The sequence below is a fragment of the Pezoporus flaviventris genome, unplaced genomic scaffold, assembly GCF_033815535.1.
Source record: "Pezoporus flaviventris isolate CSIRO_AGI_PZ_B2104156 unplaced genomic scaffold, CSIRO_AGI_Pfla_v1 ptg000011l, whole genome shotgun sequence".
NCBI lineage: Eukaryota > Metazoa > Chordata > Aves > Psittaciformes > Psittacidae > Pezoporus > Pezoporus flaviventris.
This window is the reverse complement of record NW_026892559.1, coordinates 1,657,128-1,683,217: the sequence shown is the minus strand read 5'-3', so window position 1 is coordinate 1,683,217 and position 26,090 is coordinate 1,657,128. Positions and strand designations below refer to the sequence as shown.

General features: G+C 44.5%; 1 protein-coding gene and 1 long non-coding RNA gene across 4 annotated transcripts; one reads left to right on the top strand and one right to left on the bottom strand.

Moving 5' to 3' along the window:
- On the top strand, positions 1-24,065 carry TEF (TEF transcription factor, PAR bZIP family member). Of its 3 annotated transcripts, none has more exons than XM_061450722.1 (5): positions 1-299; positions 12,172-12,498; positions 13,973-14,193; positions 14,843-15,054; positions 16,919-24,065. In XM_061450722.1, the coding sequence occupies exons 1-5, from the start codon at positions 197-199 to the stop codon at positions 16,938-16,940; spliced, it is 885 nt and encodes a 294-aa protein (XP_061306706.1). In that variant the 5' UTR covers positions 1-196; the 3' UTR covers positions 16,941-24,065. The 3 variants fall into 3 exon arrangements, with proteins under 3 accessions (XP_061306706.1, XP_061306707.1, XP_061306705.1); XM_061450721.1 differs by lacking the exon at positions 1-299 and adding an exon at positions 4,682-4,873; XM_061450723.1 differs by lacking the exon at positions 16,919-24,065 and having other exon boundaries at positions 14,843-15,211.
- Positions 495-4,251, bottom strand: LOC133267960 (uncharacterized). Its single transcript, XR_009742925.1, has 2 exons — positions 4,081-4,251; positions 495-868 (listed from the first exon to the last, which is right to left on the bottom strand). It is a non-coding gene; the product is annotated as an uncharacterized LOC133267960 (long non-coding RNA).
- Positions 24,066-26,090: the final 2,025 nt, after the last annotated feature.

Genomic DNA, 26,090 nt, shown 5'->3' with positions numbered 1-26,090 from the left:
GCCACTTCAGACTGGGAGAGGGGAAGGTGGAGACAGCTGGGCACACTGCTGCTTCCTTTCCTCCTCGCTTGCTCTCAGTCGGAGTAGTTTGGGAAGCCTGCTCGCGGTGCCCCCCAGCCCTCCTTGCCACACTCAGGGTTGGCAGCCAGGCATCTGGCCCTGCCTCAGCAGTGCTGGCACAGCCTCAGCACAGGACATGTCAAGCTGCAACAGCACCGGGGGCCCTGCTGCCCTGGACTTCCCGGAAGTCCTGAAGTCCCTGCTGGAGTACTCCTTACCCTGGACCAACAAGATGACAGGTAGGGTTGAGGGAATTGCATTGCAGGGTTTCTGGTTGATTTCTCTTTCTCCTCCTTAAGTTGCAAAGAAGGGGGTAGATGATCTTGTCCGCTGCAAGCCCTTCGAGGGTGTGTTTCTCCCAAGTGTCCAAGTCAGACATGGGATTCTGGCTCGGAGTGTGTTGTGCAACTAGGAGTAAAAACAGCAGCAATGGATTGATTAGAAAATCAATCAAGAGTGCTGAGCTCCTGATCCCTTTAATCTCCAGGTTCAGCTAGTTCTTGGAAACACTCAAAGCTTTGTGCACAGAGGCAGCTTGGGCACAAATCTCCATGCTCACAATAGGAGTGACTTCCAAGCTTGCCATTCGGGTTGTCCCATGGTTAATAACTGCTGAGCCTCCAGACATTGCCTCTTCCCAGACGCAGAATGTCCAGGGAGCCCAGCCTACAGACTCTGTGCAAACTTTGTGTTTGATGCTGCAGTTGTTTATCAGTGAGAAGCTGGAGTAGGGAACATAGCAAACGTGGTGTTTTCTTTGCAAGAGCACTTTTGTACTCCGGGGCTGTCCTGCTTTCCGTGCAGCATCCTAGAAAACAAATGGAAAGGAGCCATGAGGTTATTTAGTCTGGGCTTCTGCTGTGCTGAACATTTCACCCTTGCTGAACTGACCACTTCTCCATTGCTGGGTGTGCTCCAAGTGCCCATCACACAAGTCTGGTTTTGGATAAGATGCCACAAGCCCTTGGCAAGCTGCTTTTTGTTTGTTGTGTTTTAATGTTGGCTGCTGAGTGCCGGGGAGGTGTGTGGGAACACCTTGGTTCAACAAGCTCATGTCTAGGCATGAGTGAGTTGAACTCACAGAAACAAACATGCTTGGACCTCGCTCTTCCACAGGGAATTGCAACCAGGACATGCAGACAGCTTTGTCGTCTTGAGGGGCAGCATGACCCAGGAGCAGAAGAGCCAGATACAACATGTGGAGAGGGACCCTGCTCATGTCCTGGGGTCAATGGGAGAAAAGGCTGCTGCTGTGGCAGGAAAGGCAGCTGCATATAGTGAACCCTATGGCACCTGCACAGCTCCCTGTGGGAAGGAGAAGGAGGGCAAGGGTAGCTACTATACTCCCTAAGGGTTCATTTTGTCACATCGCTCTGCTGCTGCCACCTGTGAGCTGGCTCTCTTCTTTGCTGAGGCTTTGCCCAATGACGGGGGTGTTTACACATCACACAGTATGAAGCTGCATGTGGGGAACAGGGCATGTTTTCTGAGCTGACTGATACCCAGATAGAAGGTGGACCTGGCTGGCAGGAGGCAGTAACAGCCAAGGGAGGCTCATGTGGTACAGAGCCTTCCTGTGGCTAAGCTGAAGTTTGGCTGCCTCTCTGGGATCTCTGGGCTCCACAGCCAAGTGGATTGAATTAATCCAAGGGAGGAGTGCTGGCAAGATACATTTGTTTGGCAAGAACTGGAGCGGGGGTTTAGAGGGGAGATCAGTGATTTGTAGAGGGAATAATTTAGCCTAAACTCACTGTGGCTTATTTGGCTGCTGAGGGTACTGTTTTGTGGCACTTTCTTCCTTAGCCCCAGGACCACCCTGCCTCTCAGCATCACCTCCTGTAATCTTTAGAATTGTCCCTACTATGCTGCCTCCTTCCCCACACCAGCATTCCTGTCATGGCCCTCTTCCCACAGAGCTGAGTTCACCCCTTCTGGGTCTCCAGACCCATGCACCACTCTTCTGGATTTGCTGGGTCTCAGGCCTCTGAAATGTGTTCTGAGATTCAAACCTCCCAGAGAGGCTGGTGTGTGTGTGTGTCCCTCCCCCCATGCCTAGTGCTGGGCTGCTTCTCGCCTCCCTGCTGCATTAGAGCTGGGCTGTTCTGCATCATCTGGCCCTGACAAGGCTCCCAGCAGTAACGGCTGCATTCCTCTCCTTACATCTCATTGTCTTCCTCTCTTCCTTCTGAGCTGCAGAGCAAAAGAGAAGTTGTAAAAATCCAGGCAGATTTCAGCTTAACCAACAAGGTAGAGCTGATGGTGCAGTGCCCACTTTCTGCTGGCAGTGGTTTGAGCCCCTAAACCCCAGAGGCAGCAAAGAAAAGCTCTCGGAGTAGCCTCCCTCCTAGCTGGCAGGGCAGAGCTGGTGCCCAAGCAGGGTGATGTGAGAGGGAACCCACAGGAATGCTCCCCAGCATTCAGGCCAAGCATCTAACACTGTACGGGCTAAAATGTCTCTCCAGGCAAAGTCACAACCCAGTGGTGGTGCAGAATAAACCTTAGTAGAGTGGAGTGTGGGTGCAAATGGGCTGGAGGAAGAATGTGGTTGATCTAAAGGGAAAAGCCTTGAAGTAGAGGCTGCTGAGTGGTTTTAATAACCTCCATTCATATGGACGTTACCCAGCAAAGCAGTTTCCATTGAGTTCGGGGGAGGATACATGCAGAGCCTGTTCCTTGAAGGAGCACTGTACAGTACTAAGACACAGCATCATCCCAAGGGGCCTCCAGCATCAACAATAACGGAACAAAGCAACCATGAAAGCCATAACTGAAGCCTGCTCTGCTTTGGCTACATCCCCTCTCCCTGTTCCTAGAAATTGCTCTTTCATGACCTCAGTTGGTTGTGTTCTCTATCTACCACCTACCACTAGCTGTTTCCCAGGGAAAATTGTTGCTGCAAGCTGCGTGTTCCACCTCTCATGTGTGGTCTGACATCTGTGTTTCATTGCCCCGTGTGAAGTGGCATCTCCCTTTCACGCATGTGCTTTTTTCTTCCGCCAGCTGAGCTTGGCAAGGCAGAGGGAGTCTGTGGAGGGCAAGCAGCAGCCCAGGAGCATGCTGGGCAGTGGAGCATGAGCTATTTTGCCTGCTTCTTGCAGCTGCATTTATCAGTCTTGACATATGATTCATTAACCTGCACTGTTCCAAGCCTGTATTCACAAGATGGCCTTTTCCCAAGCTCCCTGTCAGGCAGCGCATGCACAGGAGTTGCACTAGAGTTTCACTCTGGTCCTCTGTGAAGGAGGCAGCAAGCGAAGTAGCTGGCAGGTAGGGAAGCTCTGTCTGCCCAGGTTGCATGAAAACATCCCCTGGTTCTCATTGAAGTGAGGCAAGGGGGGAAAGCACCTACCCCATGTGCCTTCCAATACGTTCCTTTTCCTGGGGTGCATGGGGAGGATTCCAGACCCAGTTTTGTGTCAGAAAGACCATCAGGGTTTATTGGCAAGTCAGGTCAACCTGTGCCTTGCCACCAGAATGAAATGCCTGAGATTTGTGTAGGGGCAACAGAACCAAGCAGGTGCCTGAGTGTCTACCTGGGAGGAAGAGGAGGACCCTTTTCTGCGGGCACTCGGGAAGACATCCCCACCCTGGCACCTATGGCTCAGTTGGGTACAGAAGAGACCATGCCAGGGAGGTTGCACACTGTTTCCTCTCCTTTCCCTTCTCATAGCTCTAGACGTAGTAGGTTTGCTGCGGCCGGCCCTTCTGTGTCAAGAGGCAGCAGCTGCTGACAGGAGAAGCCTGTGGCTGTAGCTTCTGCCACTTCATCAAGCTTACTTGTTCTGCAGGGGAAGCTCCCCAGCCTGCGCTCTTTCGGGATGGATTTGGCAACACTTGCTCCCTTTGTATGTTCAGAACCTTAAACCCCGGCACAGCATCCCTGTTGCTGGAACAGGGGAGTCTGGCTGGAGAATCACAAGGGTTGCCTGTGATCATTAAAACTTGGACAGCCTGTCCCCCCGCCGCCCCCAGCAGCCAGGCCATGCCAGCAGCCGCAGTGAATCCCTTCTCCCCGCTTACATTATATAGGGCACGCCGCGGCGGGCATCACGTAGGACAGAGGGAGATTACCTCTGTGTCACATGGGAAGGTGACGTGGGGACAAAGGCGGGTACTGAGGGGCCGGACGGAGCGCTGGCACCGGCGGCGAGGACCCCCCGCGCGGTCCCCTCAGCGGTAACGGTCGCCTGACTGCGCAGGGGGGCTTGGCGCGCGCGACGCGCAGGCGCAGGGAGCAGCCGGCGGTGACGCAGCTCCCGCGGAGGCGGGGAGGCGGGGCACGGCATGCAAACGAGCCGCCGGCGCCTGCCCCTGCACGTGCCCCGGCGGGCGGGGGGCGCGTGCCCGCGCCGGCCGGGAGGGCGGGGCCTGCCCGCGGGACTCCGCCCCCCTAGCGGCGCGGGCCAATCGGCGGTGGGAGGAGCGGGAGGGGGGCGGCTCGGCGCTCATGAATACTGCAGCACGCGCCAGGCGTCAGCCGGACGCGCGTGCGCCGTAGCGCCCTTCCAGCGCGCCGTCCGCGGTCCGAGCCCGTCGGTTCCCGGCCTCTGAGGTCCCGGGGAGCTGTCGCAGCCCCGCGCCGCGGCCCGCCGGTGACCGTTGACAGCGCGCGCGCCCGCCCGCCGGCTCGCGGGGAGCATGCCCGGCCGCGCCGCGCACCAGGAGGCGGCGGCGGCGGCGGCAGGACCCGAGCCCACTGCAGCCGGGGGCAGCGCGGGGGGTGCCGCGCAGCAGGAGCAGCGGGGCCTGGCGGGCGCCTTCCCGCTGGTGCTGAAGAAGCTGATGGAGAACCCGCCGCGGGAGGCGCGCCTGGGTGAGCGCGGGACCGCGCGAGGGAACCGCGGGAGCGCGCTGCGCTCTCCCCCCACTTCTCTCTCCTTCTCCCTCCCCACCCCCCCTCCCTCCCAGTCTTCCCGCTCCGTGCCGCGGAGGGCGGGACCCGCCGGGTAGCGGTGGGTGTCCCTGCGGGAGAGCCCGCACGCCCGCGCCTGGCGCTCTACCCCCGTACGGCCCGCGCCCCTTTTCTCTCCTCTTCCCCGGGCCGGCCGTGCCAAGCGCCGGCAGCACGGGATACCGGCCCGCCGGGCTTGGCAGGAAGCGCTCGACCTCACTTGCCCTCTCCCTGCCTCAGAGGCTCAGGACGGCGGTGGCCGCCCCGCGGGCTGGGACTCCCCGGTGAGCCGGTGCGACTGGAAAATTCAGATGCTGCCATCGTCCTCTCGGGTGTATTTGGGTGCCGGCATTGGGCGAAATGAAATGCTTCAGGTGCGGGGTTAGGCAGGAATCGGGTGGTGACACGCTGGTTTCCTTCCTTTAGCAGCCTCCCCTACCTTTAGACCCAGAGTTGGGAGCAGCAACGAAAAGATTTGGAGACTTCCTTGGCCTTAAAATTGCTGAAAAGTTGTACGAGGACCCGCATAAACGGCAAATCCCTTCAGATTAGGTTTGGTGATAATCCGTGAGGGGATGACCAGCTGCCTCTGCACATGCAGTCCTGTATAGGCTGGAGCTGTCTCCCTCCCACTCGTTATGCAGACAGCAGCTGTGTAAATAATAGGGCTGGTGCTTGTAGTCTTCAGTGCTCATGGCACTGGTCGTTTTTGTTGACTTGGTTTCTTTTCACCTTCCACCTGGGAGTGTTTTTGGCTGAGTATGTCTGGTTTTAAGCAAGCCTCACGTTTATCTACACTGCTGTAGTGCCCAGTGTACCAGTGTATATTAAATTAGCCCTTGCATTTGAGCATTTAGAGGTTGAGAATAATTTTTGGAACATCAGATAATATCCAGGGTAGACACAGCGCCAGCAGGGTTGGCAAGATTGTTTCCAATGAGGATCCTAGTTCACATCCATTTACTTTTGTATGTGTAACATTGCACAATGCTGTGTAAATGTATCCCTCTTGTGATAATGGCAAACATTTTTTCTCATTTCTGTTTAAAAAAAAAAAGAAAAAAGTGAGCCCCTGATAAAGGTTTTGGCTGTGTTGCTATGGTGCAGCATGCTGCAGTATGTAGAATCTTGACTCTGCAACATTATGGGATTTCTTAAGGTATTTCTGCACCCAATCCTCTTCAAAGGTTCTGTTAGCCAGCAGAAACAATTCAAGTTCATGTGTGAAAACTATGATGGTAGGTGTCTTGGATGGGGTGACTTTTTGTTGGGGCTGGTTTTCTTGTCCAGAATCATGTGATCTGGGCTATGGAGTTGTACAATTTTAAGATTAATGCCATTTTGAGGTACTGCCTTTTCTAAAATTAGAAACATTTGCTACTTTTACTAGATGATCCCATTCTAACTTGGGAAGGTGTTCAGCTTGATTCTCTAAAGCTTGTCAGCGAGTCCCTTTCCTCTTGATTGCCCCTCTCCTTTCATGGTGTGATGAAGTTCTGGAGGTTCTCATTCTTAAATTTCTCCATGGGTTTCCTTACTCCACCTTGTACTGTTTCAGTTCACACTTTGTGGAACTTGTTGCTTTCTGTTTATTTTGATCTCTGGTGCATTTCTTGCTTGCATATTTGCAAGACAAAAAGAATGCCTTCTGTGTTAGCAGGTAGTTACTCCTAATTTTACAAAAGACTTGTCAGTAGAATTGTGACTCAGCTCACTTCAGAGGTTCCTTGTTTATCTTCTGTTCCATTATAGTGACAGCCAAAACGTTAAATAATTGCTAACTCACTTAATACAGTGGCGTATTCAGCAAGTTTTCTGAGAAAAGACCCTATTCTTTTCGCCTGTAATGCCTGTCGACAAAAATACAGTGTTCTGTCGTATTCTGCAAGAAGAAATTGTATCAACTAGCTGCAGTGTCCATTTATAGTCTCCATGAGCTACCTGTGGGTTTTCCAACTGCTGTAGGTAATTTGACTACCCACTAAGCAAGTAGGCTTTCTAATCCTAAGCAACAGAGGAGGACATCCAGTTCCAGCTGAACACCGTCATCTTGAAATGCCCTGCAATGTACCAAGTGTGTCAGACCGGCCTCGCAGTAAGTTGTTGTCACATACATTGTAGGGGTTAAATAAAATAATCTCTTAATAAAAAAAGCCCTGTGGGGTAAAGGAAGAGAATTAGTATTCTAGAGCAGAAGCATAGGTCTCTCCTAGTAATAATGAGCTGCTGCATACTCTCCAAAGGGTGTTTTAATCACCAGTTGCGTGCTGCTGTGGCTGGAGAAATGCCTCGGCAAGCATTACAGTAATGGACATCAGGAATACAGAACCCTATGACCTGTCTTGTTGCATTGTCACCAGTGGGACTGAAGATCTCTGGAGCAATCAGCCTTAGTCTATCTAGTGTGCCCAGTACAATTTGACAATGTTTTTTGACGAGCGAGGGGAACTTCGTCATAAAAGTGTTTGTTCTGCTTGTGGCTGGGATAGCATTTGACAGTTGTGGCCAGAATGTCTTTTGGTCTGGGGTTGGTTGGCTGGGTTTTTTTGTTGGGTTTCTTGTTGGTTTTTTTTTTTTTGAGGAAAAAACACAATGTGGACTAAAGCTTTTTACAGGCTGCTGCTTTTGGCTTAAACAGCAATATTTCTAACAGTACAAGAACTGGAATGCTCTGCCTAAATTACTTAGCATAAATTAGTGACCTCTCTTAACAGCATATGTACAGACTAGCTAATAGGTCACAGGAGCAGAATGAGGGGGCTAAATCAGACATCCAGCTATCAGCTGCAAAAGTGCAGGCCAGATTTATCAGGGTGACCTTGAATCACTGCAAATGGAGCCTCTTAGGATACTGCAGCTCTGCTGTCAGGTAATACCTGTTTACACTATAAATATCTTAAGAGAATTAATGTTTCAGGTCCCTGAGCTGGGGTGGATGGAAACTTCCCCCTCAAGATGAAAGAGGTTAATTAGTCTTTCATTAGATATTGCACACCCAGCAGGATGTTATGCTGCAGAAATAAAGATTAAATGAATTGAAAGGAAGCCAGTGGGAAAATGTCAGTGCAAAAATGATCATACAAAGGTTGTATCTTATGTATCACATTTGAAATACATGGGCACCCAATATTGAATCATAGAATAGTTAGGGTTGGAAAGGACCTTAAGATCATCCAGTTCCAACCCCCCTGCCATGGGCAGGGACACCTCACACTAAACCATGTCACCCAAGGCTCTGTCCAACCTGGCCTTGAACACCTCCAGGGATTGAGTATTCACAGCTTCTTTGGGCAACCCATTCCAGTGCCTCACCACCCTCACAGTAAAGAGCTTCCTTCTTATATCCAATCTAAACTTCCCCTGTTTAAGTTTTAACCTGTTACCCCTTGTCCTGTCACTACAGTCCCTAATGAAGAGTCCCTCACCAGCATCCTTATAGGCCCCCTTCAGATACTGGAAGGCTGCTATGAGGTCTCCACACAGCCTTCTCTTCTCCAGGCTGAACAGCCCCAACTTCCTCAGTCTGTCTTCATACGGGAGGTGCTCCAGTCCCCTGATCATCCTCGTGGCCCTTCTCTGGACTTGTTCCAACAGTTCCATGTCTTTCTTTATGTTGCAGACACCAGAACTGCATGCAAGACTCCCAAGTGAGGTCTCACAAGAGCAGGGTAGAGGGGCAGGATCACCTCCTTTGACCTGCTGGTCACGCTCCTTTTGATGCAGCCCAGGATACAGTTGGCTTTCTGGGCTGTGAGCACACACTGCAGCCTGCTCATGTTCATTTTCTCATCAACCAACACGCCAAGTCCTTCTCCACAGGGCTGCTCTGAATCTCTTCTCTGCCCAACCTGTAGCTGTGCCTGGGATTGCTCCGACCCAGGTGTAGGACCTTGCACTTGGCATGGTTAAACTTCATGAGGTTGGCATCAGCCCACCTCACAAGCGTGTCAAGGTCCCTCTGGATGGCATTCCTTCCCTCCAGGGTATCAACCAAACCACACAGCTTGGTGTCATCGGCAAACTTGATGAGGGCGCACTCAATCCCACTGTCCATGCCAGTGGCAAAGATGTTAAACAAGACCGGTCCCAACACCAATCCCTCAGGGGTACCACTTGTTACTGGTTTCCAGCTGGACACTGAGCCATTGACCACAACTCTTCGTGTGCAGCCATCCAGCCAGTTCTTTATCCACGGAGTGGTCCATCCATCAAATTGATGTCTCTCCAATTTAGAGACAAGGATGTCGTGTGGGACAGTGTCGAATGCTTTACACAAGTCCAGGTAGATGACATCAACTGCTCTACCCCTGTCCATCAGTTCTGTAGCCCCATTATAGAAGGCCACCAAATTGGTCAGGCAGGATTTCCCCTTAGTGAAGCCATGCTGGCTGTCACCAAGCACCTTGTTGATTTTCATGTGCCTTAGCATGCCATCCAGGAGAACCTGCTCCAAGAGTTTGCCAGGCACAGAGGTGAGACTGACTGGTCTGTAGTTCCCTGAGTCACCCATTTTCCCCTTCTTGAAAATGGGGGTTATATTTCCCTTTTTCCAGTTGTTGGGAACTCCAAGTGCCATGATTTCTCAAATATGATGGACAGTGGCTTAGCAACCTTATTTGCCAGCTCCTTCAGGACCCGTGGATGGATTTCATCAGGTTCCATAGACTTGTTAACTTCTTAACATGTGCATGTTAACTTCTGCTATTTTAATTTGTTTCAGATATTAGAAGTGAGGGAGAGAGGGAGGCACATGGTGAAGCAAAGACAGCACTGTCAGTCCAGTGCTTGTCAGTTGTCAACTTATAGCAAAAGGACAGAAAAATTCAGATGTTCTTCTCGTGTGAAGGAAGGATTTAAGTGGGTGTGAGCCAGGGAGAATGGCAAGAGGAAGTTGGAGGGACCACAGTACATCAGGACGATGGTGTGCATCTAAAAGGCATTAAAAGATATGAGAAGGTCCACATACACCAGTAGTATAGTCTTTTTGGCACTGCCTTCTGACAGGTATTTTTAAGCCTCATGTTTATTCTGTTAATCACTTAAGGTTTCTTTTTTCCTCCTGGAGGTGTTGTATTAGATGTTGCAAAACAAAAGCCTTGCTGGCTTGCATTAAACTTGGCATAACTTAAAATGGAATACTTTTTTTTTTTTCAAGAATGAAGACTTTTTTTTTAAATTCAACATTTTGATGCACCATTCACAATTTTTATCTTGTTGATTAAAAAATAGCGATCTGTCAAGAATTCGTTGTTGTTACTTGCATTTTTTTTGGTGATGTCTTTGCTAGGATATCACCCACAATTCCCAGTATCAGTCTGGGGTCGATTGTGCTGGGCACTGTGCAAACCTTGGGAAGATACACAATCCCTGATTCAGAAGTCACATGTGAAATGGTGGTTCTAATTTGGTGGGGTGTGTTTCAATTGTAACCAAAATCATTCATGTATGTGAAGTAGAGTGGATGCTCTTCGTTTCCTAGCTTCAAGTAGGAGCTGTTTAGAAACATTCAGGTTATTTGGGTCATGACTGTTAGCCTGTGCTTTTGCTTTGCCTAAGCAAGGGGTAGGAAATTTGCAGAACTCCCTGCAAAACGGAGTTTATAGCAGGGATTGGAGTTGGAAGATGGCAGTTCAGAGGCAGCAGTGTGGAGTAGCAAAGAGGAAGGCCAAAAGCTGCAAGATGTTAACAAAGCTCAGGTTCGGGAGCTGCTGGTCTGAATTTAACATGTGCTCTTAGTCCCAAGTTGGTGACTGGTTAATGTTGTCCCCATTGTTTAGTATAAAATTAGTATCTTTTGTATGAGATGTTCAGGGTATGGTAGATTAAAATGATAATTTACTTTGTATGGCAGCACTGTTCTTTAAGCCATAAAAAGCTCTTTCAGTCTCAGTTCCACACCAGCCAAGGCAACAGCGGAAGGAATGCCAGTTCTATTGGAATAGGTTTTATATAAATAGACTTTTCTGATTTAGAGCAGAGTTTCACTCCCACTTCCACCCCCGATAAAGAAAAATACTCCTTTAGCATGTTTTAGCCAGTCTAGAAAACTAATGCCAAAGTTTTGTGCATTTTGTTGGGTTGACCTGTGTGGATACTGGATCCAGTTAGATCTGAACTAGTCCAGTGTATGTCCCTGAAGTCTTTGTTCTGTTGAACTGAATACTTGTCAGCTTCCATGGTAAGACCCAATCTGTAGTTGGTTGGGGTAGGATTGTGAACATTCCTTTTGATGGCAGTGCTAGTACTGGTTCTGCAATGCCTTCTTCAGCCCTGGTAGAATTGCATGGCTACATGGAGAACTGGATCAGGAAAATTACTTGGATTTTCTTTTCTTTTTTTCTTCTGCCAGCTTATTTTTGTCTCCTAAATTATGTAATTATTCCATAACTTGAGTTTTCTGCTTGGATTCTGTCCCAGACAATTGTTAAGATTCAGTAGCTATGAGGAACATAGAAACAGCCATTTTCCTGTAATATGTGCACTGTAGCACGGTAAATGGAGAAAATCTCATCAGTCTTTCATGGCTTGGGGGTGGGATGTGGGAGTATGCCTTATTAGACATCTCCCCAAAGAGTGAAAATTGTATGTAGGTACTCTGAGCTATCTATAGTGAACAGCATTTGGAGCTATTGCTTTGTGTGGACATGCTGAGTCATTTCAGAAAGAAAAGCTTCTGAAATACTGAACAGTAGACATCCAGGTCTCTGGTGTCCTGTGGCCCTTTTGACTAATTTGCAAACATAATCTGAAACCCATCTTCTTTTCTTGTTTGTATTTAGATTATTCTTCTGCACATTCTTTGTGCATAGAATAAACTACTTCTGCTTCCTTGGAGCTTTCTTAGTGGCTTCCCATGTAATCCTAATTATGGACTTTCCCTGTAATGTCTTCCAAGATGAGCCTGTGAAAAACAGGCTATTTTGCAGTGACTAGTTAATAAGCTAGATGCAGTATTGTATCAAACTTCAGTAAGTTACCACAGCAAGGATGCTGGTCTTCAAGGATACTCAAATGCCTGTGGTCCAGCCATCGCAGGGAGTCAGAGCATTCCATACTGAGTTACATATGAACGTTGCCTTTCAACATCTGATTTTTCAGATCGTGTCATGAGGCAGAACTATAGCTTACTGAATTTCCTTTCATGGGGATTTTGTTAGGCTCTTAAAGCGTGAGTCTCTCCTGTGTTGCAGCTTGTACAGTGACCTACTTGTATCTTTCAGATAAAGAGAAGGAGAAGATAAAGCTTGAGGAAGATGAGGCAGCAGCTGCCAGCACTATGGCAGTCTCAGCTTCCCTTATGCCGCCCATTTGGGACAAAACTATTCCTTACGATGGCGAGTCTTTCCACCTGGAGTACATGGATCTGGATGAGTTCCTGCTGGAGAATGGAATTCCTTCCAGCCCTACTCACCTGGATTTGAACCAGAATCCACTCTTGCCTGTGGCTGAGCTGGAAGGAAAGGAGTCTGCCAGTGCTTCCACTGGTTCTCCTGCATCATCCTCTTCCACTGCAGTTTACCAGCAGTCTGAAGCAGCCTCCAGCACAGGTAGATGGGATAATACGGGGTTGTGAGGGACTTTTGTTGTTCTTCTGTTGAAAGGTGCCTCTTTAGATCAAAGAGGAGACGTGCTAACCTGTCAGGGGTAGCTGTGGCAGGTTAATTAGTACAAACATACTCAATCTAGAGCCTTAGTCTGTGTGTCAGTTTGTGAAGATGCTGCCTGTCCTCTTCTTCCCCTTTCCCTTTCCTGAAAAAAATGACTTGAGTGTCTCAGTGTGCGGTTTGTCTCTCTCTTTAAATTAGAAGAGCTGAACCACCAACACAAAGTATTTGCTTTCTTGGTATTGCTGGTGTAGTGAGAAGTTAGACATGTTGAGAAAATAGTTCCTTGGGTTATTTTACAACAGGTTTGGTAGTTTTTGCCAAGTCGTTTGGGCTACCTTGGTGATTTGTTCTGCTTCTTTGGTGAACTAACTTAATGTACTTCAAATAACAATGCTTAACAGAAAAACAATGAAGCAGTGTTTCACGCTAGCCTGTGAAGTGTGAGAAGAGACGCTTGGAAAAGGTGTTAATGATGCAGTCTGATGTTCCCTAGTGCTTTGAAGTAGGAACTGAGGAATAAGAAACAAAACTGTTCTTAAATGGTACTAGGGAACTTCTTCATTTGCAACATGGAGATCTTCTCTATTAAGGAACTCAGCAGCACATTTTGCCCTGGATTTGGAGTTTAAACTTGATAGCTACTGAACTTTGACAGTGCTATTTTATGAGCAGACTTTACAGAATGCATTTTGATCAGGGCCTCTTTAAATAATCTGCAAGAGAAAGGTCAACGTGGGACTCCTTCAATAAGGGGTAGGGTGTGGCTTTTTTCTAGGTGGTATATGGAAAAACTTACTTGTCGATCACTACTTCAAAATGGACTGATACTTGCAATTCACGTGTATGAAGTAAAGAAGAGATAAATACTACAAAGCTCATATGAACACTATCAGTGTCAGACAGTTTGTTGGAACATTTCTCTCCATGTGGTAAAGTAGAACACTATTGCATTTGCAACAAACCCACCTTTATTTAGTCATTTGTTTGGAAATAAAATTGTCTGACCTTTGAGCGTCCCAGGGATGGAGGTCATCGGGCAGGCTTGTTTCTGTAAGGCTTTCTGTGGTACAAAACTCGGGCTGGTACAAGTTTTGTACTTCTTCCTGCTGTGGGAGGTGCTGCTTAAGTGTGCAAAGCATGTAGTTTTTGCTAAGGAAGTATTAACTCTTGTCCTGCATCTGTCTGCTCATGTCTGTTAGTCTGGCATATGTTCCTAGAGTTTGTGTTACAAACTGGACTGTGTAGCTTTTCTCTGTGCCAGCAGTGGTACAGCACCAAACACACCTTAAGGAAATAACAAGTAATACTGTTAAATATTGCTCACAGTATGGCAATAAATAGATACCCAAGTTGGCTTCTTAGTTAATTCTCTTAATCTTGATGAATGTATTGTAACTTCTCCTGTTGTTGCCAGAGTCCCCACCACAAAATGAGAGAAATACTCCCAGCCCCATTGATCCTGACTGCGTAGAAGTTGAGGTGAATTTTAATCCTGACCCTGCTGATTTAGTGCTGTCCAGTGTGCCTGGTGGTGAGCTCTTCAATCCTCGCAAACACAAGTTTACTGAAGAGGACCTGAAACCACAACCAATGATTAAAAAAGCCAAGAAGGTTTTTGTCCCAGATGAGCAAAAGGTAACAGATTTATTGCTGTAAACTTCTCTAGGCCTTGGTCAAAGTTCCTGATTCTTTGTCCACACGTTCTGACGTATAAAGCTAATGCACTTATACCTATGTGATTGGGCAGAAGTACCACAAAGAATAGAATTGGCAAGTCAGCTGCTGTTCTTGCTGGTTTGGTATCATGAGCTAATTACTGGGCAGGAGCAACTTACGATATATGCGGAAATGAGAAGAACTATCAAGTCACATCCTCAGTAACTGCACTTTCAAAGGCCCTTGTATGTATTTGCCCAGCATTAGGTCCGATCTGGCTTTAAACAGCCCAGGCAACAGAACAAGTTGTTTTCTGTGAAAAATCATTCCTGAATTGAAAATAAGTAAAGGGAGCATTTCAGTTGGACTGCTTCTTAGTAGCCAAGTCTCTTGATCTCCCTCGTTCTAGCAGTACGCTTGGTTTATGCTACAGTGAGACTTGTGTAAGGATGAAATCTTATACTAGTGTTGCCTGCATTTTGGTGTCAGATCCCTGCAAACCAACGAAGGAGGTTCTTCAATACAGCAGTCAGTGTGAATGTCATTATACAGTAAAGAGGCATTTGCTTGATAAGAGTTGTCAGCTTGGCTGTTTTTTTTCTTTTTCCCTCTCCTTTTTTTGCTGCAGGATGAGAAATATTGGACAAGGCGAAAGAAGAACAATGTGGCAGCAAAGCGCTCCCGTGATGCTCGGCGATTAAAGGAGAATCAGATCACGATTCGGGCAGCCTTTCTTGAGAAGGAGAACACAGCCCTGAGGACGGAGGTTGCGGAGCTGCGCAAGGAAGTGGGACGATGCAAGAACATTGTTTCTAAATACGAGACCAGATACGGACCCTTGTAAGCACACCCCTTTTCCTTGTCAGGGCTCCTTGGTTTAGCCTCTTAGACTTCTCTGCTTTCCGTAGAGACTTCCAAAAATAAAGTTTGTGGAGGCTTTGCTATTTTGCATCTACACAAAAGAAAAAATACACCACCAAACCCTGTTTCTGTTGGCGCAACTTGTTCAGGCCCTTTCCTGATCATTGTGTTGCCCAAAATCTTAGTGTCCATATTTGCAACTTTGTTTTTAATACTGATAGAGCATTTTCTGATGTCATACAATAGAACAGATTCACCTGTCTGAAGGAATAGATGTGGATCCCTCCTGACTGGACAGGGCTTTTGCTATCTGTTCTAATCTCTATTTCATGTGGAGGAAGAGCTTAGGAGACTCTTCTTGCCTTTTTTTTTTTTTAACTGCTCTTTTCTCCCTGCCCACCCTTCCCAGTCAAATTGTAAACCATAATTTTAAGATGTAAGTAGATGTTGCTGGGCAGCGTCGTGAAATTGTTTCCCCTCCCATTCAGAGGCACTAGGAAGTACTTGTTGTATAGAGCTCTGTTCCTGTGGAAGAGGAATAGGGGAATGTTTAAGACGGGAAGACAGGAAAATACTCACTCTCTTGTAAAAATTGAGGTATCTCAAGGTTAATGCACAGTGTTATTTGCACCAGAGTCAGTGCAGTGTTGATTAAAATACTGCTCAAACATCTTGGTAGGTTCTAATCCTGGATAGCTTCCAGAAATCAAGGAGAGAGAACAGTAGGGACAGATATGGACAAAAAAATCTGTGGGGTTCAGAATTTCTGACACCACCCCTCCTATTTTTTCTTTAGAGGGACTTCCCTCTTTAACTGCTGATAAAGCAACCCGTTATACTTAACTGAGAAGTAAGGAAGATTTAGAAAAAGAGGTCTGGCATATTAGGCTGAACCTTGAGTCCCATCTGTTAAGGAATTGTCAGTACATTATGCTTTGGAAGAAGTTGATTTGGGTTTTTTAAGACGCAAACAAGCCACTTTCACTTTACTATACCTTACTTGTACAAGAGCTTGAGAAAAGAGTTTTGGTCCTTTGCCTCATGACCAGTCTATCAAACAAACAACACCCACTCTAAACATGAACGTTTTACCTCTGTCTCCTGTGTAGCAGCATATCTGGCCTTTCTATGCCTGCTGGTTCTCTTTCCAGCATGCTTCCTGTTACAAAATTAGCACACAAGACTTGCCCTCTTGGAAGTAATCCATTCTCAGCACCAAGCACTTCTTCAACACTGTATGGTGTTAAAAGAAAAATATGTTGTGTGATGTTGGGACCTTCTTCGTGACCTACAACTGCAAGAACCAGAAGCTTTAACACAAGTATATGTCTAGAAGTCCTCTTAACAAGAGAAGCTATCTAAAGATAGAGGCTTTGTCAGAACTCTCAAGCTATACTTCCTGGGCAAATACTTATATTAGGGACTGAATGTGGGATAGATGATGCTTAGGCTAGTTTCCAGTTCCCCATTGAAATCTGAAAAGTATATTAAAAAAGCATTGGCGTTTCTATACTAAAGACTTGCCTAGCTTGTCTTTTAAACATGATGTGGAAATTGGTATGAGTGTAGACCAATCGTGTGTTGACTTTTTAAGGAAGTGGAGAAGCAGGCTAATATACAATGCTTAAAGTAAATGTATGCTTTGACCTATCTCCCCCTCTGTTATGCTCTTAATTTGATTAGAGTGGCTCTTGATGCAGTGTTGGTCTAATTTCTTTCAAGCATACTAAAAATTGTCACCCTTTCAGCAGGGGTTTTTCTTTCACAGGGTGGTGTGTGGTGGTGATGGTGGGAAGTATGTTATAAATAAATTGTCACACTTAACGCTTTGCTTTGTTTAAAGTGACTTATCTGATTCCGAGTGATGCAACTTTAAAGACTTTTAAAAACAAAGAAACTAAAAAGCACACATGAGTCGCCAGTCTTCAGAGTGAGCAGTGAAATCTATGAGGTGTCCCAACTCAAACAACTGACGATGACCCTGCCTGCCTGCTTGCCTGCAAGTACCCCATCTGAACTACCCAGGGCTGGGCATGATGAAAAGTGCAAAGTCTCCTTAATTCTGTAAATGGCTTTCTTATCTGTCTTTCTCACTGTAACTATGAGCTACAATAAGCTTACTTACTGGGGTTTTGTCAAGACACTCAAAGTTCATGTCTCAAGGTTTGTTGACAGCCTGTGTGAACAGAGACTCTTTTGGCACTTGAAGAAAATAGGGAGCTTTAAATGAGAGTGTCTGTATATATTAAGAACTGCTATACTTTAAGACTCTTTTTCCCTGCAGTAGTATGGATTTTATTTAATACTGCAGCTCACTTCTAGTACAGTGTAGCATCTTGTGGAGTACTGTGAGTGCAGAATTAAAGCAGCAGTTTGTGATGTGTGAGACTTCCAGTGCAGAAAAGTACAGCAGATGTACTGAAACAATCCAGAAAGCATCGCAGTGTGCCACACAAAGAGTAGTAATAAACCTCTATTGCCCATGTAATAGTAAAACACTTCAGTTGCTTTTCTGCTCCACTGCTGTTAACCTGCTTTTCCCTTTGTTTCTTTCATAAGGCTCACTTGCTTCCATGGTATCTTGCTGAAACCAGATCTACTCTCCTGTTAGTGATTCAGCAATCACAGAAAAGGTGCTAGTCTGAGCTGCTGATGCCTTTGTCTTTTGGCAGTCTGCAACTACCAAATGAGTATTAGCTCCAGCAAAACAATGGCTATTTGGTGCCATATTAGAATTTTCTGTCTCTTGACTACATGAGAACTGCAGTGGTGAAAGAGTACTTTGTTCATCTGTTTTATGAAACTGAAACAGCCAATGATTTTCCACAGTTACAACGGGCAGCTTAAGTATCAAGACCCTAGTGCTGGTGTGGGAGAGTAGATGAAAGCTTGGACAGATTTGTGGGGATGTTCACTGTGTGCAGAAGATGGAGGAAGTAGGTGGAAGTTCCTTTATAAGAGTATCATCAGCGTAACAAGAATGTACCCTTATGTTAAGGAACCTTAGGAGCTAAATTTGTGTGGGAAGAAAAAGCGTACGTAATTTCTGGGCAGGTAGTAGAGGGCCAAGCTTATAGCCAAAATGGAGCTTGTAAGACAGGAGCGTATTCGTGTCTGGAGTTTTATAAGCAGCATACACCTCAAGAAAAACAATCTTGAAAGCTTTCAGAAGCACAAGTGCTGAAATTGAGGCACAACTTGTTACCAGCAAAGCTCAATGCTATCATGTTGAACAAGTATTTTGACTTTGCATTTACCCAAGAGATTCCACCTCTAATTTCAGAGCAGAAAGGAAAGAGAGAAAAAGTGCAAAGCAGCAGCTGATGTTGTAAACTTCATGTAAAATATAAGGAAAAAAATCTCAAACCCCAGATTTCGTAACCAGTTTTCTGAATATAACCTTTGTAAAAAATGTATACATTAAATGTACTTATTGAGCTATTATTTTTAATGGACCATGTTCTGAAGTCAAGAAAGTGCTTTCAACTTTTTTGCTGGTTACAAAAGTATGCTTACGAGTGTATTAATATAGTTTGGGATTCTAAAGCTCTGAGATAATCTTGGGGTATTCTTTTCAAATAGATGAATAGTTTAGCTCTGTGTTGCTGAAATGTCAGCATATATCTCTATCAACTATTGCTGATTTGGACTGATATTTTTGATATGTACTGTTTTGTTGTTGTTTTTATTTTGGTGATAAATGCTAAAACATAGACTTAAAAAAAAAAGAAAAAAAAAAGACCCTGACAGCATGTAAATGTAGCAACTGTTCTGCATTTTATCATTTCTAAATTTTCAGTTAACTTTGAATGTCTTCCTGTTTAAATCACAAAGCTAAAGGGTATTGTAATTGGCCAAGGAGTTGCTGGGCCTTCATTTGGGTCTTGCTGTCTTACTCCTTTAGGAATATCTTATAAATACTTACATATTGTATACAGGATTTGGGTTTGCAGTATATCATGCTATTTTAACAGCAAAATAGTGAGATTAGTATGTGCAATTCTATTAGCTTTTTCTGTTGTATTAAAAGCTTCCACGATGGAAATGAACAGTGAATGTTCATCAGACCTTTCCTTCAGAGAAGACTGTTACCAATCTCTTGTGCTTCCCTGTAGCGCAGATTTGCACATTCTGTGATTTGTGTGTTTGGGTTGCAAAACTGGAAATTAGCACTTTAGGGTGAGTGTGGCTTAACTTTTGTAGTTGGAGATTTATTTTTGTGTGAAGATGCAACATCTTTAAAGATAGATGAGAAGGTAGCAACTATTTAAAGGAGTATAGGTATTGCCAGACAAAAAATAATGTGCAATGCTGAATTCCTTTCTCAGTTTTTGCAGTCTCAGGAAGTTAAGCTTACTGCTTCAGAGCTCTCTGCTCCTTTCAGAAAGATTAACTATATAATCTCGTTTCTTTGACTAGGATGACAATCCTATCCTTAAGTCGTTAAGTTGTGTACATTTTCATAGTGGTCATAAGACAACTGATAATTCTTTTAGCTCAATTTGAACATTAAAAGATGCTGAATTGACACTGCTAGAGTCTGAAGTTCTCTAGGCTTGGAACATGCTCTGCAGAGGCCATAAATGTGCCTGATGCCAGTGTACCCCCATTCCAGCCATAAAGGGACCATCTCCAAGGGGAAAGAATAAAGGGAGTCCGCCTCTCAGCATCACTGCAGGGATTGCCAGTAAAGGGAGGGAGCAGTTTTTGACAGAGCTGTACATTCATTAGGAAGTGGATTGACACCAAATGGCCATTTCACAGTACTAACTTTGAAAATACAAACTGTTGATGAGATTTGTGGGGAATGAGCATTGTCTTACTGTGCAAAAGAAACCTTGAATAAATGATGTGCAACATTTAATACAGGATTGCTTTTGTGCATGGTCTTCTAGTCTACACATAGTTGTATTTCCTTACAATAATGTGGGCTTGTATTTAAAAATTCCCTAGAAGCTTAATCTTTCACCAATTGCCAAGATCTGCACCCACTGACACCAGTAACAAAGACCTCATTAACTCCTGCAGGAAAGTCTGTACTCTCACGTGGTTATTGTAAAGTTTTATTAAGCTCTGGAGTCATGGGTGTCTTTGCTTTACTCTGAAGTGTTCTGTGCTGGGATCAGGTGGATATATTGCAGACTGCCCAAGTAATGTTAGTAAACTGCTCCTATCCCTTTCTCATTTACACAGTTAGTGATGGTTTTGATATTCGGATAATCTCAGTTTCTTTTTTTCCACCCTGCATAGACAGGGTGAAAAAGTAGTGCACCATAAGCTTGCACTGGGAGAAGAATTATTTGGGGGGTTTTAAGTTAAATGTGGCTTTCTGCAGTTCATCTAGTAACATTTTGTCTGGTCTGACAATTCTTTATTTCCCTGCTGTGCTGTTGGAAAGCCCAAGGTGCCCTAGCTGTAAAAATCGCTTTCAGCATTACCTCCAGGACTGCTACTAATTGTACAAAATTCATTTCAAGAATGAGAGGAGCGGTGGAAGGCCAGCAGCTTTGGGAATATTGTAATGAAACCACTTGTGTGGAAAAATATTTTTGTGTAGACAGCAGAAATAATGGACTTGCACAGAAGAGAATATTGCTGCTTCAGCCTTGTAAGCCTCCTCAGCATAAGAGGGTTCCTTGTGATCAGATGCCCCAACTAAGAGTGAAGGTATCTTGGACCTTTCTAAAATCCACACAGGCTTTTGTTCATCCTTACGGTTTTAGCTGCTAAGCACAAGATGAAGAAATGCATAAATCTCATAATTTTGGCAGCCTACATCTAAATCCATAAATAGCAAAATCATTTGTTAAGGCTAGTCTTTTGCCTTTGTAGTACTGCAGGACACTGAGCAGCTTTCTAGATGTTCAGATAATTACTCTGATCTGTATATCTGCCACTGTAACATGATGAGGATAGATAAACTCACAGTGAAAGACTGGGGAAGCAGCAGAAAGAATAGGCTTAACATTTGTGGAGATGCTAACAAAATGCTAATTGAGAAATTACAGTAACTCATGATAATGTATATTTGTCATGCAAAATGTAATTTGTCAGTTTTATAGTATGCTATCCCCTCGTTAGTCACTTTAAGAATGCAGACTTCTTAGAAGTCAAGCAGCTACGGGGGAAAAGGAATCCTCTGAGGAAGATACATGTATAGACAGACATAGATACTGGGCAAGGAGAATAAGGAATGAAAGCAGGAAGAGAAGAATAATGCAAGAGTCCGATCTGAGCACGATCGCTAAAACTAAAGCCTCACTGTTTATTTTAGGCCAGTTTGGATCCCCTCAGGTTAGCATCATACACAAGACAAGTATTTGTTGAGGTTTTGGGAATCTCCTTTTCTTGATCTCACTTCCACAGTCCAGAAGATAGGTGAAAGGAGTATACAGATAGGGAGGAGAGTCACTGCAGAAAGGCATGGAAAAATAGCAGTTGCTTTAAGTAACTGTGCTGCTGCACTGAGGGTTGACCTGCTGATGTGAACTGATAGTGCTGTGTTGTGAGGAAATGACTCTCTGAGGCCCCAGTATTTCAAGGCCTTAATTCTGCTGTCATTTCTGTGTGGGATGAGCCCTGTATCTATGGAGAACCATGTGGACTTCACAGGATCTGTTCTTGAATGTGAAGCTCTGCCCAGGGGGTCCACTGCAGAATTGTGTCCTTAACACGTGATCAGTTGTAGTTACAAGGCTATTGATAATAAGTGTAATTTGGGTGCCTGTTACATAGCCAAAACCCTTGTTACTTCACGTTCCCAACTAAGGCATGAGCAGAAGCCCTTTGCTGTGCAACTTGTGTATTAAAAAAAAGTACTTCACATATGTCTAGTAAATTAAGGCATGTGATTTTGGTCTGTGGGTCTCAAACTTTTCTCGTGTACCTGCCTGAATGTTTTCTTAGATCTGCAGCTATGTCTAGGTGAGAAGGTCTGGTGGGATTTGTTTTCCTGAGGGGGCACAATAGCAGCTCTCATCTGTCACGCTGTGGCTGACTGCTACTGGCCAGGATCATGGATGGATGCATCCTCTGCACTTTCATGTGAAGTTGTCTGAAATATGGTGATTAACATGATTATTGGAATACTGTATTTTGTATAACCTAGAACATGTAAATACACTTTTAAAACTGTTCTATGAAGTAATAAATAAGTGCTTCCATTGTAATATCTGAATATTGTTAATGCTTCATGTAGCTTGATTTGGGATTATTTTTTTCCTACAGAACTACAAAAATCAAAACAAAGATTGATGTTGTGGAATTCTAGTCTAGTTGTGATGCTTTCTATCAACAAAAAATGTTTTGAAAATAATGACGACCTACTTAAGCAGAGAAACTGAGAATTTGAGGGAATTGATTCTCTCCAGTCTTTCTTTAACAGTAGTTACTGATTACATTCATAACTGTACTCTTCTCGTCCCATTAGCTGGACAGTGGATTTGTTTGTGAGTAGTATTTGGAAAGTGGTGATATTAAATCATTTGTGAAGATTAGTGGTTGAGGAAAACTAAAGTTGTTTGGTTTTGTTTTATTTTGTTAAACTATTCTCTCTTTTGGCTCAAACAGATCTGTCTCCACCCTTCAGCCAGACTGCAGCAAGTTGCAATGAAACAGTGAGTGACTGTTACTGAAGCGCATTTGTAACCTAGATAGTCTACATCTTCATTAGTTCTGTTATACACATAGATGAGGCAGGTATCCTGCTGTGGTGTGGAGAGACAGAAAGTGATTAATGACTTGAGGTTTTGCTGAGTACATGTTCACTGGATGCTGCACAGCTGGAACTTTCATCAGCTTTCATGGCCCTTTCTATCTCGTGTTAAAAGGGAAAAAAAAAAACAAAACAGTGGAGTGAGAATCATGAGCAGTCTGCTAGGAAATACAGTCACTTGGGGTTTGAGGGAGAGGTAAGATTGATCCATCAGCCTTCATCTAAAGAGATTAGGCTGTGATGATGCTTTATCCAGCCGTAATATAACTTGTTTTTCTTTAATGCTGTACTGGAGTAGTCTCCTCTATAGCAACAGCTGTGTCTGCAGTGTTCCATAAATGACAAAAGCCACAACATCCTTTGCAGGTGGCAGAGATGGTGGCATCTCTGGTTTTGTTTTTATTTTCTCCTGTTTTTTTTTTTTATCCCCTCTCAGTGTTTCTTGGCTGTAAAATGGCTATAAAACAGCTCAGCATATGTGCAAGTTATTCAGAAAACTCTGATCCTGTAAAGCTTTCTGAGAAACATACAGTTTTTAACTAAATAGTTTGAGGGAACTCCTATCTGCTATATTTGGCCTGAAATTCTGATGTCTCTTGGATAAAAGTATTTTCTTGGCTTCAGATGTGACACTGATCTGTCCCATTCATTCAATGGGATGGGTGATAAATCTGCACAGTTTTTATATTTAAAGATATATATCTAATCTTAGTTTTACTGCATGTTAAGTTTAATCTCTTGGATGTGTGTTCCTTGAGGTTGTCTATATAATTCCTGTAAATGTAGCTGCTTTTTGAAGCAGTCCATCAAGTGCATTTGAGATTATCTTGACTGGGAGGTTCTATAGATGTGAAAGAGATAATAAAGATTATAAAGCAGCTGAGTAAAACTGTATTGCCATAAATGGTTTTAATTTATATATGAATCTTTTATCCCAAACTGCTTATTTTGTACATAAACCTACACACTCCTGGCAGCTGATGGGTGAAAATAAAGGTGCTTAAATAGCAATCAAATGAGAAAAGGGCATTTCACTGTTTCAGAGTTGGTATTATTTTATATTTCCATTTATTACACTTTTTTAAATGTATAAACCACAGATTTGAATTCTCAAAGTCTTCAGCTTGGATTTTGTGAGTAGTTTAAATCCTCTCACCTCTCTGCTCGTAACTGGTTTTTAAGAAAAAGAAAAGCTTTGTTTAAAATGTAAAATTTTGACTGTATTAAATTCTGTTAGTACCCTTCCTTTTTAAGAAATAAAATGTATATTCCACTATGCTGAGATCCAGTAATTTTGTTCTTTAGATGGCAGACTGTTTGCTGTACACCTCAACTGCCAGCATCGCACCTGCGATCTGCACAAAGCTGATAGATGCTAAAGCAGCTGATCACATTTTAGGATTAGGTTCTTGCTGTGCATTTCCCATGTGTTAACTCTTAGGTGTGCTGGCAACAGGTATATGATCCCCCATTTCTAATTTCTGGATTAACTGATTTCAAAAGCTTTGCAAGGTTTTGCATTTGTCCTGTAGTGACGCCAGGTTGAACTCTTTCGGGTAGGAGGAAAAATGCTGAGAACTAGTAGTCAGCCACAGTCACTTGGACCTCGCATTGTCTGTTACTTTGGGGCTGACAACGAAATAATCAGAATTTAAGTTCTTTCATAAGAAGAATAAAGTTTAAATAAGTTTTGACCATGAGGGCAGCTTTCTCCATGCCTTTCCATTTTCTTACTAAACCTTGGTTAGGTGGTTGGTTGTGGTGTTTTCAAGAGCTGACAGCTGAAGACCAACCTAGAAAGAAATGTATGTCTTCTATATATTCATTGCATGTTAGTGGAAAAGACAGCTTCCAGAGAAGGCTGTGTTCACTTTCTTTTGCTCCTTACAGTTTGTGATACTTCTGAACCACATGCTCTCAAGGAAAACGAGGTCACTGGTGTTTCAGTTTCTCTGAAGTATTTTAGCATATCTAGAAATTGTAGTAAGACAGATTTTGTTGTGGTTACTTGCTTTTGTAAAAGGTATCTTGTATAATTAGTGATGCAGGTGCAAGGAAATAAAACTCTGAACAGGAAGAAGGGGGGAAGATGGGATTTCTCATCTGACTCTGCAGGTTGGGCTTTCCTACAGGGACAGTGACCATTTTATGACACTTGAGGAAGAAGTATCTAGGCCAGGTGGTAGAAGATCTATGAAGACCAAGTTGGCATCTCACCTGGTCATTCAGCAGTATAATTCTGAAACATATGTATAAAGATGAGTACCTGCAACCTACCGTAGCGGATAAAGAAGGCAAGCATACAGTTTTGGCAGAAGGAAGAAATTAAGTGTCAATTAGTTGGGTGTTTTTTCTCTGGCTACCTTCCAAAGCCATGGCATGATGAATGTCCCAGGCAATCTGTATGAAAGCTAAAAACCTACTTCTTTAGAGGCCTGACTTATACCATGTACTGAAGATCAAGAGCTTGACGCAGCTAAAACAAGGAACTGCAGTAGCAACAGAGGGGATACAAGGATGTGTTGGATGTATTATTCTGGTGTTATGCGGCCTTAAAGCAGAATGACTGGAGGGTATTTGGTATCTTTTCCCTGTTGTGGTGGCATCTGGTAGCAGTACCAATGTTCATTACACAGTGCCTTGTTTTCAGGGAGCTTGTGTATTCTCTTGGGTGGGTGTTGAGCGAATGTATAAATGTGCTAACTCTGCACATTGTATTGCAGGAAAATCTGCAGCCGTTGGTGATCTGGGAGATGGCAATGGAAAAAATGGCAACCTCTTACTCAGCCTCCTTCCTGTTGTGTGCGGGGGGGATCTGCTGACCTCAGAACTTCAAATGCATTTCTAATTTTTTTCTCCTCTTGGCTACACCAGATCCACAAAAGAGCGGGGAAGGGATCTGTCTGCTGTTTGATTTGTAGCACTGTAGCAGCAACTGGAATGCCTTGGTTTGAGAAATGAGCAAGAGGTGCTCTTCTGGGTTTTTGCTTGCTGTTGGTTGTGGTGGTTGGTTAAACATGGCCACTGAGAAGACACTTCCAAGTCTCTTATGTGTCTTTCAATTGATACAATTCCCTTACAGTTGGGAAGATGGTTGGGCTTTGAAAGGCTAAATCTGTGAGGTGACCAGGCTGCAAAAGTGGTTTCACCTTCCACTTGCCCCTGAATTCCTCTTCAGGCATCACATGGCATCGTATCCTTGTGTGACTGTTCAAGCAAGAAGGAATGGAGACAAGTGGAGAGCAGGCTAACGCCTTCTCTGCTGACGTGCAAGGCTGGGAGGCAGCGGGACCTGCAAAAG